Source organism: Leptopilina heterotoma, unplaced genomic scaffold (genome assembly GCF_015476425.1).
Source record: "Leptopilina heterotoma isolate Lh14 unplaced genomic scaffold, ASM1547642v1 Lhet_235, whole genome shotgun sequence".
In the NCBI taxonomy this organism is placed as follows: domain Eukaryota; kingdom Metazoa; phylum Arthropoda; class Insecta; order Hymenoptera; family Figitidae; genus Leptopilina; species Leptopilina heterotoma.
The window spans coordinates 106,185-123,972 of record NW_025110952.1 but is presented as its reverse complement, the minus strand read 5'-3'; the positions used below and the strand labels follow the sequence as shown (position 1 = coordinate 123,972).

General features: G+C 21.9%; 1 protein-coding gene and 1 long non-coding RNA gene across 2 annotated transcripts; both read left to right on the top strand.

Annotated features, from left to right (window-relative positions):
- The first annotated feature begins 1,470 nt into the window (after positions 1-1,470).
- On the top strand, positions 1,471-2,212 carry LOC122502572. Its single transcript, XR_006301646.1, has 2 exons — positions 1,471-1,609; positions 1,917-2,212. It is a non-coding gene; the product is annotated as an uncharacterized LOC122502572 (long non-coding RNA).
- A 133-nt stretch (positions 2,213-2,345) lies between these two features.
- Positions 2,346-17,746, top strand: LOC122502571 (protein inscuteable homolog). Its single transcript, XM_043612705.1, has 6 exons — positions 2,346-2,756; positions 3,498-3,845; positions 11,424-11,828; positions 12,190-12,397; positions 16,188-16,781; positions 16,952-17,746. Exons 1-6 carry the CDS (start codon positions 2,467-2,469, stop codon positions 17,321-17,323), a joined length of 2,217 nt encoding a protein of 738 aa, XP_043468640.1. The 5' UTR covers positions 2,346-2,466; the 3' UTR covers positions 17,324-17,746.
- Positions 17,747-17,788: the final 42 nt, after the last annotated feature.

The following is a 17,788-nucleotide window of genomic DNA, read 5'->3' as shown; positions in this document are numbered from 1 at the left end:
TTTTTATTATCTTTTTCTAATAAAAATTTTAAAGAATTATTTTTGTTAAATTATTAGGTACTTATATTATTATTATGTATTATTATTATTATTATTATTATTATTATTATTATTATTATTATTTTTTATCATTTAAATTTTTTTTCATATAAATAAAACTCAAATAATAAAAAAACACTGATTTTAGGTTTATATATAATTAAACAAAAATTTTTAATTAAAGTGAAAATAATGCAAACATTAAAATGATTTTCTTTTTAGGTAGGTACCTTTCTTTAAAACGCGTCTTAATTAATTATAATATTTATAGTTATTATATTATGTATAAAATAGATCTAAAATAAAAAAAAAATTTTTTTATGTTCATTGTAGTTTTCATTGATGTTAATTTTTTTAACACTACTCTGTATTATTCTTCGTTTTATACAATGTTGAGTATTTAATGTAAATTATTATAAAAATTTTAATATAATTATAAAAAAAAAATTATAATTTTTTTTACTAATACTCTATATTATTCCTCGTTTTATACAATATTTAGTATTCAATGTAAATTATTATAAAATTTTTATATTACAAAATAATAAATTATACAAATTATTTTCCTTTTTGATTAAAAAAAAGATGTTAATATTAAATATTTATTACTATAATGATAATTATTATTGAAAGTGGAAGAAGTTAACAAGTTAACAATTATTATTATTATTATATTATCATAAGGTATTATTTTAACTTTTATTATTGTTTTAATTATTTTAATTATTAATATTAATACAACATTTTTCACTCTTTAAAGATTGTTTATCAATGTTTTATCATTTTTTTTTAAGAATGAAAACTAAAAATAATAAAATAAAAAAATGTTGTTTGCTCAAATTTTTATAAATTCATTATAAATACAATAAAAAGTAAAAAAACACTGAAAATTTGATTAAATTTTATAAAAGAAAAAAGGATTGAATTGAAATTTGTTTTCTTTACAATATGTGAATATTTGCGTCCCTCCATAAGGTCGTAGGGTATACCTACATAAAGTGCAGTCATTTTTAAATAGTATACAGCAGCCGGAGTTGGCTTAGTGTCGTGGGGAGGAGACGACGTTAGGAAGTCGGAAGCAATTCTTCGACAGTCGCTCACTGAGTTGTGATATGTTTAGTCACCTTTGAATTCCGATCCGCGATATACTCGTTTACGTATACACATAATATATTTTATATTTGTAATCGAATTGGAATTTCAAAACTTTAATCACACAGTGTCATTGAAAAACAATTTTTGCTTTCTATACATGTATACACATTTTTTATTCATTGTTTAAACAAATTTAATTGTTTATACTATTTTTTATTATAAAAGAGCAAATAATTATAAACAATTATAAAATTATAAATGTATGGAATTTATAATTAAAAAATTTTTTTTTTAAATATGTTTAAATTCTTTTTTTAATTTGTAATTATTACAAACAAAAATGTTAATTTTAATTATATGAACGATTATTAGAACTGGTAATTAATTAGTAAACAATAAACTAATAAAAAATATTAATTTATTTCAAAAATGTGATTATTAAACATTTTTCCTGATATTCGAGGCTGAAAGTGAAGTAAGTGACAATCTTAAAAAAAAAAAAAAAAAAAAAAAAAAAATTAAATAAAGTGAAAAAACGATAAAAGAGATAAATAAAATTTTAAAAAATAATATAAATAAACGAAATTGAAAAAATGCGGTTTAAATAAATAAAATTGAAAAAAACAAGGATAAAAGTAAAATAAAATTAAAAGTATTAAAATTATATGAATAAAATTTTAAAAATTATATTTTTAATTAATTAAAATTTTTAAAAAATTAAAAATAACTATTTATGAGAAAAATTGTGAAAAAAAATATTTTTAAAATATATATTTTTAAAGGCATCAAGAAAGTGAAAATAAGTTTAAGAAACTGTTGAGTGCTATAAGGAGTCTTCCTGTTCGTGTGGGCCTTACCTGGGGGGTTAAGGACGAGTGCCATAAGGTGTGTTGGGGCACGCGACTGGTGGGAGGGTCAGCACGCTCTACTGATTCTATAAACCACCCTCAACATTTCAGAGCATCCTCGTTGGTCTTCAACAGCGGTTCGTTTTGTGAGAATCTCCCGGAAAAACTCACATTTCCTTTCACTTTCAATCCTATACGAAAATCACCCGAAAAAAATGCTAAAAATAACAGAAAAAAAAATTGTGAAGTGACAGTGAAAATAAAGACAACAAAAAATCTATTATTATTCAACCCCAAAAAATTATAAAAATTTTAAAATAAAATAAAAACAAAAATAAAAACAAAAATTTTGAGTGAAACGAAAAATTTTCTTCAAAATTCAAAAAAAAAATACAGAGACAAAAATTTCAAACAAGAAAGAAGAGTGAAAAATAATGAAAAAGCAGTTCGTGTAGTGAAAAAAGTGATTTAAAAAAAAGCAAAAATGAGTGGTTTCAAGAGAAGGCAAAGTCGGGTTTTTTGGAATCAAATGGCCACACAGGATTTAAATGGCAAATGTTCATTTTCATATTCGGACAATACATTGAATAATTCTCAAATAATTGATGTGACACAAAGTCCAAGGACATTGTCAATTCGAATTGATTCTGAAAATTCGTCAAATTTCAATGACTATGATGATGAGAACGATACAACGACAGATGTTAGTAATGTGACGGTTATTAGAGTGGAGCCCATATCTCAAAGTAACGAATCTAGTCAAGCGTCAGAGGGGTGAGAATTCAATATTCTTTATTTTTGTTTTTTCTAAAATCAATATATTATATTAATCATAGGGTTAGATGAAGAAAAAAAAATTTTTTTTCTACCCTATTTTTCATAATTATATATACAAAAATTTTTTTCTTTATCAAAAAAAAGTATATTTGACAATTTTTTTTCCATGCTTTTTTTATACTTAAAACATTGATGATTTATTTTTTTTTTCGAGTAAATTTGTTGGAAATTGAAAAAACAAATTTGTTTAAAAATAAATTCCGCCACATTGGATCCGCCATTTTGATTTTTGCAAATTTGACTTTAAATTCGTAATCAATGACCTCGAAAACCCTCCGAGTATCTTATTTTAAGTGAATTTGACAATTTTTTTTTTAAATCTTCGCCATATTGAATCCGCCATTTTGAATTTTGATAAACTAATATCAGATTCGAAATCGGCAACCTCGAAAACCATTAAAGTAACTTATTCAAGTGATTTGGGCGAATTTTATGAAAAGTGTTCGCCATATTGGATCCACCATTTTGAATTTTGATAATCCGATGTTGAATTTTATTAAAAAAGCAAAAAATAATTGATTTAAAAATAAATTTTAGAGAAAATAAATATATTTTTATGTAAATTTATAAGTAAATCATATAATTGTTTTAAAAAGTAACAATTTTCTAATAAATAATAATTATTTTATAAACTTTTTTTTTAAATTTAAAAAAAAAATTTTTTTTTCCCTTTTTTAGTAATAATTCAGCAATAAGTGAGAGATTGTTGGGAAATGTTGTTTCCGGTGAGGAGAGATCATACAGTCCAGCGAGTCTCGGTCACAAGAGTTTGGATTCGGGATTTTCCGACTCTGACAGTTCATGTGCGGAAGTGGGAATTTCAGCGGCAAGAAGAAGAAGGGTTAAAAATCGACAATCACGACAGAAACGTCCCAGAAATCACAGACTAAACTCCCTTTGGAGGGATAACGAGGCACCGCCATATCCCTCACATCATTCAACGCCAAAGAGATTATTGCCGAGATTCAGTGCTCAAATATTGGAATCTCCATTGAATACAACATGGGAACAATCACATCACGAAAGGTAATAATTATTTTCCTTTTTTTTTCTTTTAAATTATAATGATTTAACAATTAGCATTTTATTCCATGTACCGGGTGTTTAAATTGTATTTTTAAAAAATGGGTTAATTTTATGACTATTAAATTAAAAAAAAGAATTTTTTCAGTTTTAATTTCCAAATGAGAAATAAAGTTTTTTAAAATAATGTTATAAATAACGTTTCTTAAATTATAATGACAGTAAAAAAAAATTTTTGAAAAATTTTTGAATAATTTAAAATTGCAGTCAATTTAAATGTATCGGACAAGATATAGCCGAATCGACCGAAAAAGGCATTTCCTTGATCTTTAAAGTCTGTATGAAAAATAATAACCTTTTATTATAGTTATTAAATTATAAAAATATTTAAAAAAACGATTTTTGTCGATAGATTGAGAATTACAGTTAATTTAAATGTATACGGCTAAGATAGCCGAATTATGTAAAATAGTATTTTTTCGCGATACATAAATTTTAAATTATGGATTTAAAATCAATTATGGTAATGATACAACAATAATAATAATAAAAATAAAAAAATAATAATAATAAAACAGTAAATAAACAAAAAAATTAAAAAATATAAAAAAATTAGTAAAAAAAATTAATAAATTTTGAAGAAATAAATAACTTTATGTAAAATAAACAAAATAAAGCATGTAAAAAATATGAATAAAACATTAAAAAATTTAAAAAAAATTAAAATTAAAAAAAAATTAAAATTAAAAAAAATAAAAATTAATTAAACAAATATAAAAACCAAAAAATTAAAAAAATAAAGTAAAATAATAAGAAGTAGAAAATAATTTTTTATAATAAATTTAGTTCTTGATCAATAACATAGATACAAGTGAGAATTAAAGATCTATATTTTTTCGAGCCCTTTAATCTCAAAGTATTTGTTATACATGTTTCTTATCAATAATTGATTATTATTATTATTATCATCATCATCATCGATATAGTGCATGATTCAAAAGGTGTTTTTCACTCTTGCGAGAAAAAGTTAAATATTTGTTTTCTATTTACGATAAGGTGACACATTTCCGTCAATGAACTTTATTATTAGACTATATTTATTGTAATAATGCGTCAGGTATTAAGTCATTATGTAAATTATTTTTTACTTTTATTATCAAAAAAATTAATTTTTGTAAAGTATCGTATATTATTAATTTTTGTTTCCATTTTTTTATAGTTGATGTAATAGTAAAATTTTTCAGAATGAATTTTAATCGAAATTATAGTCACTTTTAATATTTCGGCTAACCTGTTGGCCGAAAGAGTTAAAAATCATTTTTCTTCAACTAAATTTAAGTGAATTTTATTTTTTAACGGCTTAACTTGTTTAATTAAAAACAAAGTGTTCTAAATTTTGTTTAAATAATTTTTAACAAAATAATTTATTTTAAAACTTGAAAAAAAATTCTACTTTTTTTTAAATTTTACTGTTTTATTATTAAAAAATGTTCTGAAATTCGTTTAAAAAATTTCTTTTCAAATAATGTTAAACAAAATAATTTATTTTAAAACTTTAAAAAAAAATTCTATTTTTTTTTTAATTTATAACTGTTTTATTAAAAATAAAATGTTCTGAAAGTGGGTTAAAAAATTTTTGAAATAATTTTTAAGAAAATGATTTATTTTAAAACTTGAAAAAGAAAAAAAAAACAAAGAGTGTTGAGAATAATAAGCGCACCTTGAAGAAAAAGGAGAGATGATTAAGATACTTGGAAAAAAATAAATTCGCAATATTGTTATAATAACAATATGGGGTTATCACAGACGTTTTTATCTGTCCATGAGGGAATACAATAGTCTTGAGAGAAACTCATCGTATGCGCGATAAAATTCACTTGTGAATGAGCTACGCTAAACGTTAAAAGAATGCGTCATGTTAAACACTTCCGTCGTATTCAGTATTATTATTATTATTTAAAGTTTTATAATAAGCGTTACAACATTGTTGCGTGAAATTAATGCAAAAACCATCGGTAAATTAATATTAATGGAAGATCAAAAGATTAAAAATTTTTTTTTTTTTAATTTTTAGGTTAAAGGATGAGAGAAATGTAAAAAATATGATTAGGATGATTAGGATTTATTAAATTTTAAAAAAATGTTAAGCATCGAATACAACATAAAAAAATTGTAGGTTAAAATACGAACACAATTTTAAAAACTCGTTTTGAACATGAAACATTTAGATAAAAAAAAAGAGCAATATTTTAAAAATCTATAAATGTCAAAATTCAGAATTAAATAAAAAATTGCAGGTCAAGAAAATAAACTTAAATTTTAGGTCAAAGGCACTGGACAATAGATAATGAAAGAAACCCAAAGAAATGCAAATCAAATGTAGAAGATTTAAGAGGTTTAAGAGGCTTACAAAACTATAAATTAAGGTCAAGAGGGGAAAATTTAGATAAAAATATTTCAACAGTTGTATTACAAAAAATAATTTTTTTGTTCTAATAAAAATAATTTTGTTTATAACAAAATTTTTTAAAAAAGAAAAGTTTTTAAAAAAAAATTTTTTTTAATTGAAAAATAATTTTCTATATATTAAAATAAATTATTAGAAAAATAAAATGAGAAAATAAAAAAAAAATTGTAGACGCATGTGTGATAATGCATTCTTGACTCGTTAAGCAGTGTGTATCTTGCCCTCGTACAAGACCCATTGTTATGTATGTGCGTACACTCTGAGTTTGGAATATTGACACGCTAATCACGTGTTTGCATACAAATTGTTTGGGAATGGCATTGTGCGCTATATGGGAACTTGCGGCATTTACGTTTGGAACCACTCAATTTGTCAATTTTCAAACTCGAAGCAGCAGCACACATCATTATTATTATTATTTCTTTTATTATTATTCATTGACACTCAAATGTAGTTTCTAGTTTCTGAAACCTTATTTAGTCATCAAAAAAAAAGTAACGGTTATTATTTGTTAAAAAAATAATAAACAGGCTCTAGAGATGATTTCGTTTTTTTACATAATCCTCTTTTTTTTACTATTGTTACAAATTCTATTTATCATATCTTCGCTTATCTCTATTTCTTTTTTTTTTCTTTTGTTACAAACATTGAAAAGAATTTTAACACATAATTAACTTTTTTTTCTTCTTCTTCTTCTTCTTGAAAAGAAAAGTTTAAAAAAAAATTTTTTTGAGTTAATTGAATGAAAAATTTGTTTGTTTTGATAAAAAAAAAAGTTAAAGCGTTAAAAATAGTGAAAATTAAAAAAATTAGAAAATAGAAAGTAAATAAATTGAAATGCAAAAAATAATAAAAATAGTGTTCAAAAATAATAAAAATAATTCCAAAATAATAAAAATAATTCAAAATTAATAAAAATATTAATAATATTGATAATAAAAATAGAATTATAAAATTAATAAAAATAATGATAATAATAATAAAAAGAATAAGAATAATAATAATAATAAAAATAAAAAATATAATAATAAATAAAACGTTAATTTTGAAAAAATTCATATTTAAAATAATAAATATAGTAAACATTAAAATTGAATATTAGAAAATTTTTATAACAATATCTATACGATACAGGCAAAAGTCTAAAAATTAAAATTTTCAATCGAAGAATGATTCATTTTCTTTCATCAATTAAAGTGTAAAATAAAGCAATTAGCATTGAAAGGCGAAGCGAATAAATAATACGAATCACCAAGTTATTATATGAATCAGAGGATATGATCATTTTGTGTGATTCATAAAATTGCTAAAGAAATAATTTTAAAAAATAACGTAAAGAATTCTATAACAATTTGAAAAAAAATTTTTTTTAAATGAATAAATTAAAAATTTAGTGAATGTTAATAACAATTATATTTTAATTATTATTATTATTATTATTATTATTATTATTATTATTATTATCATTATTATTGTTATTTATATTCTACTTTTGTTACTTTAATTTTAGTACCTAATTATATTTATTTATTATTATACTTTTTGTTATTATTGTTATGACAATTATTATAAAAAATTCTTTATGTGAGTTTTAAAAAATTTATTCATTCTATTATAAAACAAATTTTTTTAACTTTCTAATCTTACATAGAATATTTGAGAGGTACATTATAATATATTTAAATTTGATATGGAAAATTTTGAGGATTTTAAAAACTTAAACATAAGTAGATAATATTTTTTTTAAATCGGTCAATAGTGATCACTTTAAAAAAATAATTTTTATTATTTTTCACTTTCAAAATTTTGAAACTAGTGAATTATTTATATTCTTTTCTAAATCAGATTTGTTATATTATTATATAATTACAGAGGTAAAAATTTTTAACTATTATTCAAATAACAAAAACTTAAACTATTTCTATTTTTAATTTTATCCTAAATATATTTTATATTTTTTTAGAATCAAAGAAAAAAAAAATAAAAATCAAGTAAAGGTTAAAAATGGAAAAGTATATTACATAAAAGTCATTATAAAGGTCATTAAAATTTCATTTTCATTGAAAGTGAAAGAAATATTCTTAATAAGGTATTTAAAAGCATTTTAAACTTTCTACATTATTTTACTAATTACTTTACAAGTTTAGACACATTACCATGATATGCTTCTCATTTGTTAAAAGTTATGAAAAAACTTTTGTTTTATTTCTTTTTGGAATTTTTCAAAAAATTTTAATTTAACATTTTATATATTATTATATAATAAAAGCGATAATAAATTAATACAATACTATAATTATATTCAAAGAAGAATTATCATTTTTCCATAAAAATTTGCAAAAGTAACTATTCTGCATAAATGCAAAATTTAAAAAATTATTTATTAGGTACAAATTTTAATTATTATATTTAAATATATGTTAATAGTAGAGAAGCAAAAAACAAAGGAGAAATAATGAAAAAATGTTTATTTGAATTTTATTATTAATATTTATTTTTAAAAAATGATTAGAAAAAAAGGAACAAAAAATGTTTCAAGATTCTGATTATGTCGTCAAGTTGCAACTTACTCAGTATTCATGGCGCATTTAAGAATTGAATAAGTTAAGCATCATTTATATGTTTAACAAAAAAAAAAAAAAAAAAAAAAAAAAAAAGAGAGAGAGAGAAAAAGATTAGAAATAAGTCCAGCAGCAAATGTTGTAGGAATTTTCTGAAACTCAATGCAGGTGTGGATGCAAAGGAATGAGAAATCAGAGTTTAGTCACACAACTATCCGAGATTATAAATTCAAGAACCAGAGGCGCACTATTAGTCAGAGCACACGTGCTAGCTTCTATTGTTAGCCAATCGCAAAACCTCGTGAGAATAGTTAAAAAAAAAAAAATAAAGCACTAAGTGCAATATAATAGTTTCCTGTTCTTCAGTAGTAATACAGCTTTCATGAAGTACAATACGAATTTAAAAAAAAAGAAAAATTAAATTATCATCTCAAATGGCCCAGTTAAGGTGCTTTAAAAAATGAAACATTTCTCTACTTTTGTCACATTTCAATGTTTTTCATATAAAGAAAACAGGAAAAAATTAATAATAACAAAAATAAAGTAAAATAAAAGCATAAAACAGAAAAAAACAAAAAAGAAAAAATTTAAAATTAAAAAAAAATTTTAAAAAGACAAAAAAAAACAAAACAGAAGACAAAAGAAACCGAAAACCAAAAAGGAAACGAAAAAGGTTTAAAATAAGAAACAAAACAAATCAAAAACACCAAAAATACCAAAGAAAAAAGCCAAAAATCAAAAAGGAAAACAAAAAAAAAAATAACCAAAGAAAAAAGCAAAAATGAAACAGAAATAAATATAAAAAGATAAAAGAAAAAACAAAACATAGAAAAAAGAAGAAGCCAAAGAAAAAACTTTGAAAAGAAACAAAACAAAAAAGAAAAACCAAAAAAAAGCAAAAAAGAAAGAAAAGAAAAAAAAATTGTCAAAAATCAAAACAGAAACTAAAAAAGTTAAAGAAGAAAACTAAAACTATATTAAAAATATACAAAAGAAAAAAAAAATTAAAAAGGAAAAAAAGTCAACAATGAGGAAGGAAACCAAAATTAACCAAAGAAAAAACAAAAATGAAACCAAAAAATTAAAAAAGAAGTAAAAATAATCAAAATAACAAAAGAAAAAGCAAAAAAAAAGAAATAATTAAAAATGGAACAAACCAAAAAGATGTAAAAACCAAAATAAAAAAAAACGATCAGGAAACAAAATAAAACATATAAGAAAATGAAGAAACAAAAAAATCAAAAAAGAAAGTAAACAACAAGAAAAAAACAAAAAAATCAAAAAAGAAAGTAAACAAAAAGAAAAAAACAAAAAAACCAAAGAAGAAAAGAAAAAAAATTCTATAATCCAAAAAGAAACCGAAATATTTAAAGAATAAAAACAAAACAATACAAAATAAATAAAAATAAATAAAGCAAAAATAAAACCAAAAAAAAATAATAAAAAACTAAACAAAAAAGCCGAAGAAAGAAAAAATAAAAAGGAATCAAATTAACAAAAAAGAAAAATACAAAAAGATAATAAATTTAAAGAATATTTTAATTCAAATTTAAAAGAAAATTTTAACAACTTGAATTAAGAAATTTATTTATATTTTTATTTTATTAAAAAAAAAAAAAAAAAAAAAAAAAAAAAAAAAAAAATTAAGAACTTTTCAAATACTTTTTGATAAATTCACTTTTCGTAAATTTGTTTAAATTTTAAATTAATGACTACCTATTAATAATTTTTTTTATTTATCAATGTTAATTTATTAATATTATAATTGTAGTTTATCACTCAACTATTAAATAAAAATAATAATAAATAATAAAAATAGATAATAGAAAAAATAATAAAAAATGAATAATAAAAATAATAAAAGAAAAAAAAAATAAATTAAGGGCACTTGTACCATTATGACATCACTGCTTTATAACACATTATATGCTTTGCAAAAACTGTAAAGTCATAATGGCTCAAATGCCCTTAAAAATTGAAAAAATAAAAATATAGATATAAATAAAAAATAAAAAAATAAGCAAAAAAAAAAAAACAATGAAAATAATTTTAAAAAATTTTACATATTTGTAAAATTTTTATTTTTGAAAGATTTAATAGAAAATGTTAAAAAATTCATGGGCAACATTTTCTGACGCACGAAATTAAATAATAATAATAAAGAAAAAATACTTATATCCTAAACCTTACAAATATTATTCTTGTCAATACAAACATATATTTTAAAACAATTAAGGCAAATAATAATCATTTAACCCCTTAACTACAATGACGAAGATTTGACGGACAAAATTTTCGTAATCCGCAGTTAAGGGGTTAAAATAAATAATTACAATAGCAAAGTTTATTTAATTCAAAATAATTAAAATATAATATTTTTAAATATTTAATATTTTTAAATATTTAATATTTAAATATTTAATTATTAATTATTAAATATTTAAATATTCAATTATTAAATATTTAAGTATATAAAAATATATTATATTTTAATTTATTTTAAATAATTTTTTTTTTTTCATGTTTAATAATGTTTTTTTTTTTCCTTTACAGAGAAGAAGATGAAGAGACGTCGAAATATCCATCGATGGATTCATCGTCATTGGGCGATTATTTATTTGCAACGGAACCACCGGAGGATTCAATACCCTCAACTTCCAGTTCCGGCTCGAGGTCATTTATTGAAACGAGTGACACGAGGAGAAATGCAACTCGCTTGCATTTTCAACAATTTGCACCTGTAAATGCCTGGTTATTAAATTTGGCGCAGGAAGTTGATGAGGAATGTGGCGTTGCCCTACAAAGTAAAGCACTGCCGAGGAGAAAAATTGAGGACTTGAGTACAGAGGAATTACAAACGAGGGACCTGAAGATGTTGACTGCCTCGGCTACAACCGCCGCCACCAAATTATTATTGCGAGCTGAAAAATTCGAACAAAATTATCAAACAGTTTTCGAGTGAGTTTCATTATTTTTCATTTTTATATTCTTTTTGATTTTTAATATAAATATTTTATTTATTTTCACCTTGAAACTTTTTAAGAATCGAAATTCATTGTTGCTTAATTTCAAAGTATATGAAGTCTCGACTATTTTTAATTTTTTTTTTAAATATGATATATTTTTTTTATTGAATAAACCAGAATTAAAAAAAAAAAAAAAAAAAAAAAAAAAAAAATTGTCTTGACTTGGAGTGATTGTTAACTTCAACACATAATTAAATTTAATAAATATTTTTTTGAAGTTAAAATCAAATAGTTTCAATATTCTTTGTTTAACTACGATTCAAGATAAAATAAAATTTCTTTTTCGCTTTTAGCAAAATTTCCCACTTGTCGAGTGCAAGATCGGAAACGGAATTATTGCAAGCAATAGAAGAAGATGCTTTTTCTGTTTTGTCGGACCTCGGAGCACCTCCACCGCGAAGAATTCACCAGGGAAGTCTTAGAAGTATTATCGCTCAATTGGAAAATCTTAAAGATGTCGTGGACACTGCCCTCAATACAAGACTGGACTTTTATGTTGAAGTAAGTTTTTCCATTGTTTTGAAAAAAATTTCAATTTTTTTTTTTTAATAAAAAAAAAGACTTCAAACAATTTTTGTTGAGGAAATTTTATTGACTACTATTTGGATACTTTTTTATATTTGTTACACTAAAAGATATACTTTTTTTTCCATGTTTGAGAAATTACATATACTATACTTTAAATTTGTTAACAGTTTAAATAAAAAAATTATTTAAAAAAAATTTTTTTTTAATAAACTTATTGTCATAAAATTCAAAAAATTTTAAAAAGATTCAATTATTATCACAAATTTTTCGTAAATTTAATGATTTTTAATATCTACTATTTCAATAAAAAATTTCCCAAAAGAATTAAATAATTTGAAAAAAAAATTTTTTTTTATAAAATTCTTCGCAAACATTCAATTATTTTAATTTAAATAAAAACATTTTCTCAGGAATTAAATTTTATTTAAAACAGAATATTCCTAATATTTTTCGAAAAAAATCAATCATTTAAATAGATTTTTATAAAATTCGTCGCAAGAATTCAATTATTTTTATAAATTTTAATAACAATCGTTGCAAGAATTCAATTATATTTATAAATTTTAATAACAATCGCAGGATTTCAATTATTTTTAATACAATTTTAAATGCATTCCGCAAAAAACGCAACTATTCTTAAAAATTTTTAATAAAATTCTTTTAAAAAATGCAATTATTTCAAAAAAAAAAAATTTAATGAAATTTTTTATAATAATTAAATTGTTTTTAATATAATTTTAATAAAATTCTTTAAAAGAATTCAATTGTTTCAACAAAAAAAAATGTTAATGAAATTTTTTATAATAATTAAATTGATTTCAATATAATTTTAATAAAGTTTTTATAAAAATTCAATTATTTTCATTATTAATATACAATTTTCAAAGAAAAAAAAAACTTTACTGTAGTTCGGTGACAAAAATTCAATTATTTTCATAAATATTATAAAACTCATCGCAGGATTTTAATTATTTTTAACATTCAATTATATTTTAAAAAATGATAATAAAGTTTTTTAATTCAAGATTTGTAATTTAATTTAATTCTATATTTAAGAAATATTCAATTATTCAATAAATTATTTATTTTTGTATTTAAATAATTGAATTCTCGTAGAATTGATTTAGAATTGAATAAAATAAAATGATTAAAGTTTTGAATAATTTTATTTAGAAATTATTTTTAAAAATAATTTAAAATTCTTGCTATGAATTTTATAAAAAAATTTTAAATAATTGATTTCTTTCGAATAATTTTATGTAAATTCTATTTTAAATAATTGAATTCCTTGAGAAATTTTTATTATTTAAGAAAAGAATTGAATTATTACGAAGATTTTTACAAAAAAATTTTTTAAATAATTAAATTCTGTGTGGAAATTTTATGAAAATAGTTAATATTGAAAAACATTGAATTAGGAAAAGTTTTTAAAAATAATTAAATTTTACAAAGAATTCTATTAAAATTTTTGACAATAATTTTATTAAATTTTTTTTGGAAATAATTGAATTCCTATTTCCTAAGAAGCATTTTATTACATAATTGAAATAATGCGAACGATTTTAATATAATTTTTTTAAATAGTTGGATTTTTAAGAAGAAATTTATTACTTTTAAAAATAATTGAATTTTGCAAAGAATTTTATTAAAATGCCTCAAAATAATTGAATTTTCGGGAATAATTTTGTTATAATTTGAATTCTTACGAAAACATTTAATTTAAATTGTATTTAAAATATGTAATTGACTTCTTTCGAACAATTTCATTAAAACATTTGAAAATAATTGAATTCTTTCAAAGAACTTAAAAAAATATTTTTTTTAAATAATTGATTCTTTCGAGGAATTGAAATTAAAATTTTTAAAAGTAATTACAATTTTTTGAGCAATTCCTGTAAAATTGTATTAAAAATAATTGAACAGTTGCTAAGAATTTTATAAAAATTATTAAAAATATTTGAATTCCTGAAAATAATTTTATTATTTATGAAAATAATTGAATTGTTACTAAAAAATTTTAAAAAAATTGAATCCCTGTGAAAAATTTTGTTATTTTTAAAAATAATTGAATTCTTCATAAGAATTTTATAAACATTGTTTTAAATAATTAATTTTTTCGAAATATAATAAATATTATGAAAATTTTATTTTAAATAATTGAATTCTTAAGTGGAAAACTTTATTTGTGAAAATAATTGAATTTTTCGATGAATTAATTTAAAATAGTATTAAAAATAATTAAAATTCTTCGATGAGTATTATTTCATTTATGAAAATAATTGAATTCTTGCTTAAAATTTTATCGAAAATTTTTTTAAAAAATTGAATTTTCATGAAAAATGTTATTATTAGTGAAAGTATTTGAATTATTGTAAATAAATTGTATAAAAATTTTGTAAAATAATTGATTTTTTTCGAAATTTCTTTGAAAATGCTATTCTAAATTATAATTGAATTCCAGTGGAAATTTTATTATATTCGTGAAAATAATTGAATTTTGGATGAATTTGATCAATTTTTTTTTTTTTTTTTTTTTTTTTAAAATAATTGAATTCTTTTGCGAAATTTTATGAAAATAGTAGACATTGAAAATAATTGAATTTCGAATATTTTTTGAGAATAATTGAATTGTTTTAAAAAATTTGATTATATTTTTTGAGAATATAGTTTTTTTATTGATAGTATTGGCGAATTTAAAAAGTAAATTCTAAAAAAAAACAGAAATAGTAGCTTTTAGTGGCTGAAAACTAAAAAAAAAGTATCCAAATAGTAGCATAATGTAAAAAAAGTAGTAAATAGTAGGTTTTAGTAAATGAGTGCGAAGCTTATAATTTATTTCCTGTAGACAAAATAAATACCTAGGTCCTAGGTATTTAAATATTTATTTTTAAAAATTTTTTCTATTTTTGAATGTAAATAAGAAATTTAAAAAAAATCGTGTCGACAAGTTCAATTTTTCGATATAGCTACTTTTTTACAATATTTGGTTTTCTGTCTTTATTAATCTACTTTTTTTAAAATTAATTATCGAGTACAAAGCATGAATTTTTTTTGTTTTTTTTATTTTTTTTGGTTTTTTTTCTTTTTTGTATTTTTTCTGTTTTTGTTTTTGTTTTTTTGATTTTTTTGTTTCTTTTTTGTATTTTTTGTTTTTTTTTTGTTTTTTTTTATTGTTTTTTGATTTTTTTTGTTTTTTCTATTGTTTTTTGATTTTTTTTTCTTTTTTGTTGTTTTTTGTTTCTTTTTTGTTTTTTTTGCTTTTTTTTTATTGTTTTTTGATTTTTTTTGTTTCTTTTTTGTATTTTTTGTTGTTTTTTTTCTTTTTTGTTGTTTTTTGTTTCTTTTTTGTATTTTTTTATTATTTTTTGATTTTTTTTGTTTTTTGTTTCTTTTTTTTTTATTTTTTTTTGTTTTTTTTTATTTTTTTTTTATTTTGTTTTTGTTTTTTTTCTTTTTTGTTGTTTTCTGTTTCTTTTTGTTTCTTTTTTGTATTTTTTTTTGTTTTTTTTTATTGTTTTTTGATTTTTTTTTGTTTTATTGTTTTTTGTTTTTTGTTCCTTTTGTGTATTTTTTGTTGTTTTTTGTTTCTTTTTTGTTTTTTTTTGTTTTTTTTTGTTTTTTTTTATTGTTTTTTGATTTTTTTGTTTTTTGTTTCTTTTTTGCATTTTTTGTTTTTTTTTTGTTTTTGGTTTCTTTTTGTATTTTTTTCTTTAAAAAGAAAAGTTCAAAATTCTGATAGAGAAAATTTTTTCTCCATTTTCAGAGAGTCGTACGCGGCTTGGAGGAGGCGCCTTCAGAAGGTGGAAGTGCAGCACGCGGTGCACTCGCCGCATTAACAGCTTTGGGAATGTCTGGACCACGTGCCGGAAGTAGTATTGCTCGTTGTTCGGGTGTTCGAACCCTGCTCACATCATTAATATCGGCAGTTCGTTTAAGTAGCGATTTACGTTCAGCTTCGCTACGCGCCTTAGCCAGCGTTTGCTGTTGTTCTGAGGCAATTGAAAAATTTGTCAACGAAGATGGTCCGGAAATACTCGTCGATCTTTTAGCCACGGAATTACGACCTGAAACTGAGAAAATGGAAGCTGCAGCATTAGTTGTACAAATAACAGCGCCATGGACAAATGCAATGGGACTTTCACATCTCGAGCCTTTCGCCGTGACACTTGTCGATGCATTGACAAAATTGGCGGAGAAAACCGCTTGCAGTCAGACCCTTTTACTTGCTGCCGCCGCTCTGAATCATCTCTCAAAATCGAGGACATATGTCGGGGAAATCTTGAAGAGGGACTCGATCAAGAAATTATTGCAGTGCGTCAAGAAAGCGCCAGGCGGAAATGTTTGGCTCATGGAACAGGTGAGTTGTGTTGGCAGTGCACAAGTTCTGAAATTCAACACCAAAATTGGGTGTTTTAGCAAATTCCTCAATTGAGGAATTTCTTTGTTTGCTAAAAAACACTCAATTTTGGGATTGGAAGGTATAGAAAAAATTGATTCTTTATTGATTATTGAGTGTATTTTTTTTAGGTCGCATCTCTAATAGGAGAAGTGGCTCGAATTCCAGAGGCTCGTAAACATCTCGCTGAGGCTCGAGCATCAGTTGCTCTCGTCTGCTTCCTTCGGATGCGTCCACCGGGCCTGGAGGATGCATACCAAAGATTGGAAATAACAGCAGCAGCAGCGCTCACGAGACTTTGCGTCGATCCTGAAATTGCGAGACAAGTCGTCGCCGTTGGTGGCACCGATTGTCTTCCATCTTATAATGTCGAGGATTTTCCATCCGACGATGAGGATCAAGAAGTCTGTCTTCTAAAATACACAAAATCGCTGAGAATGGCTTGCCGAAAAGCCGCTCAAGAAATCGACGTCGCTAAATCCTGCGATTATGCTATTGGCTAATTGATCTCTAAAGTCGTAACATCAAAGAAAAGAATACAAACAAAATCTACAATAAAGAAATAAATTCTAAAATCTACAAAAGAAAAGAATTCTAAAATCTACAAAAGAAATAAAATTTAAAATCTATAAAAAAAGAAAATTATTTTAAATACTATTTTTACTTATATACTAAAAAATATATTTACAATTTCTAAATTTCTTTTTCCTCTGGATCGAGACAACATTCTACATATAGTGAGATTTACTAAACGGTATTTTTAGTATACATGAAATATTATGTATTTTGATAAAACTAATTATTATATACTATGTATGTGCCATTCGATGGTTGTAGTCATTAATTAATATTCGAATACTTGAGAAAGTATATATCAAATTATTTATTGTAAAAGACAAATTATAATAAAACGATTTTTCTTACAATTTAGTGTTGAAATCATTTACATTACAAACACTAGCAACAAT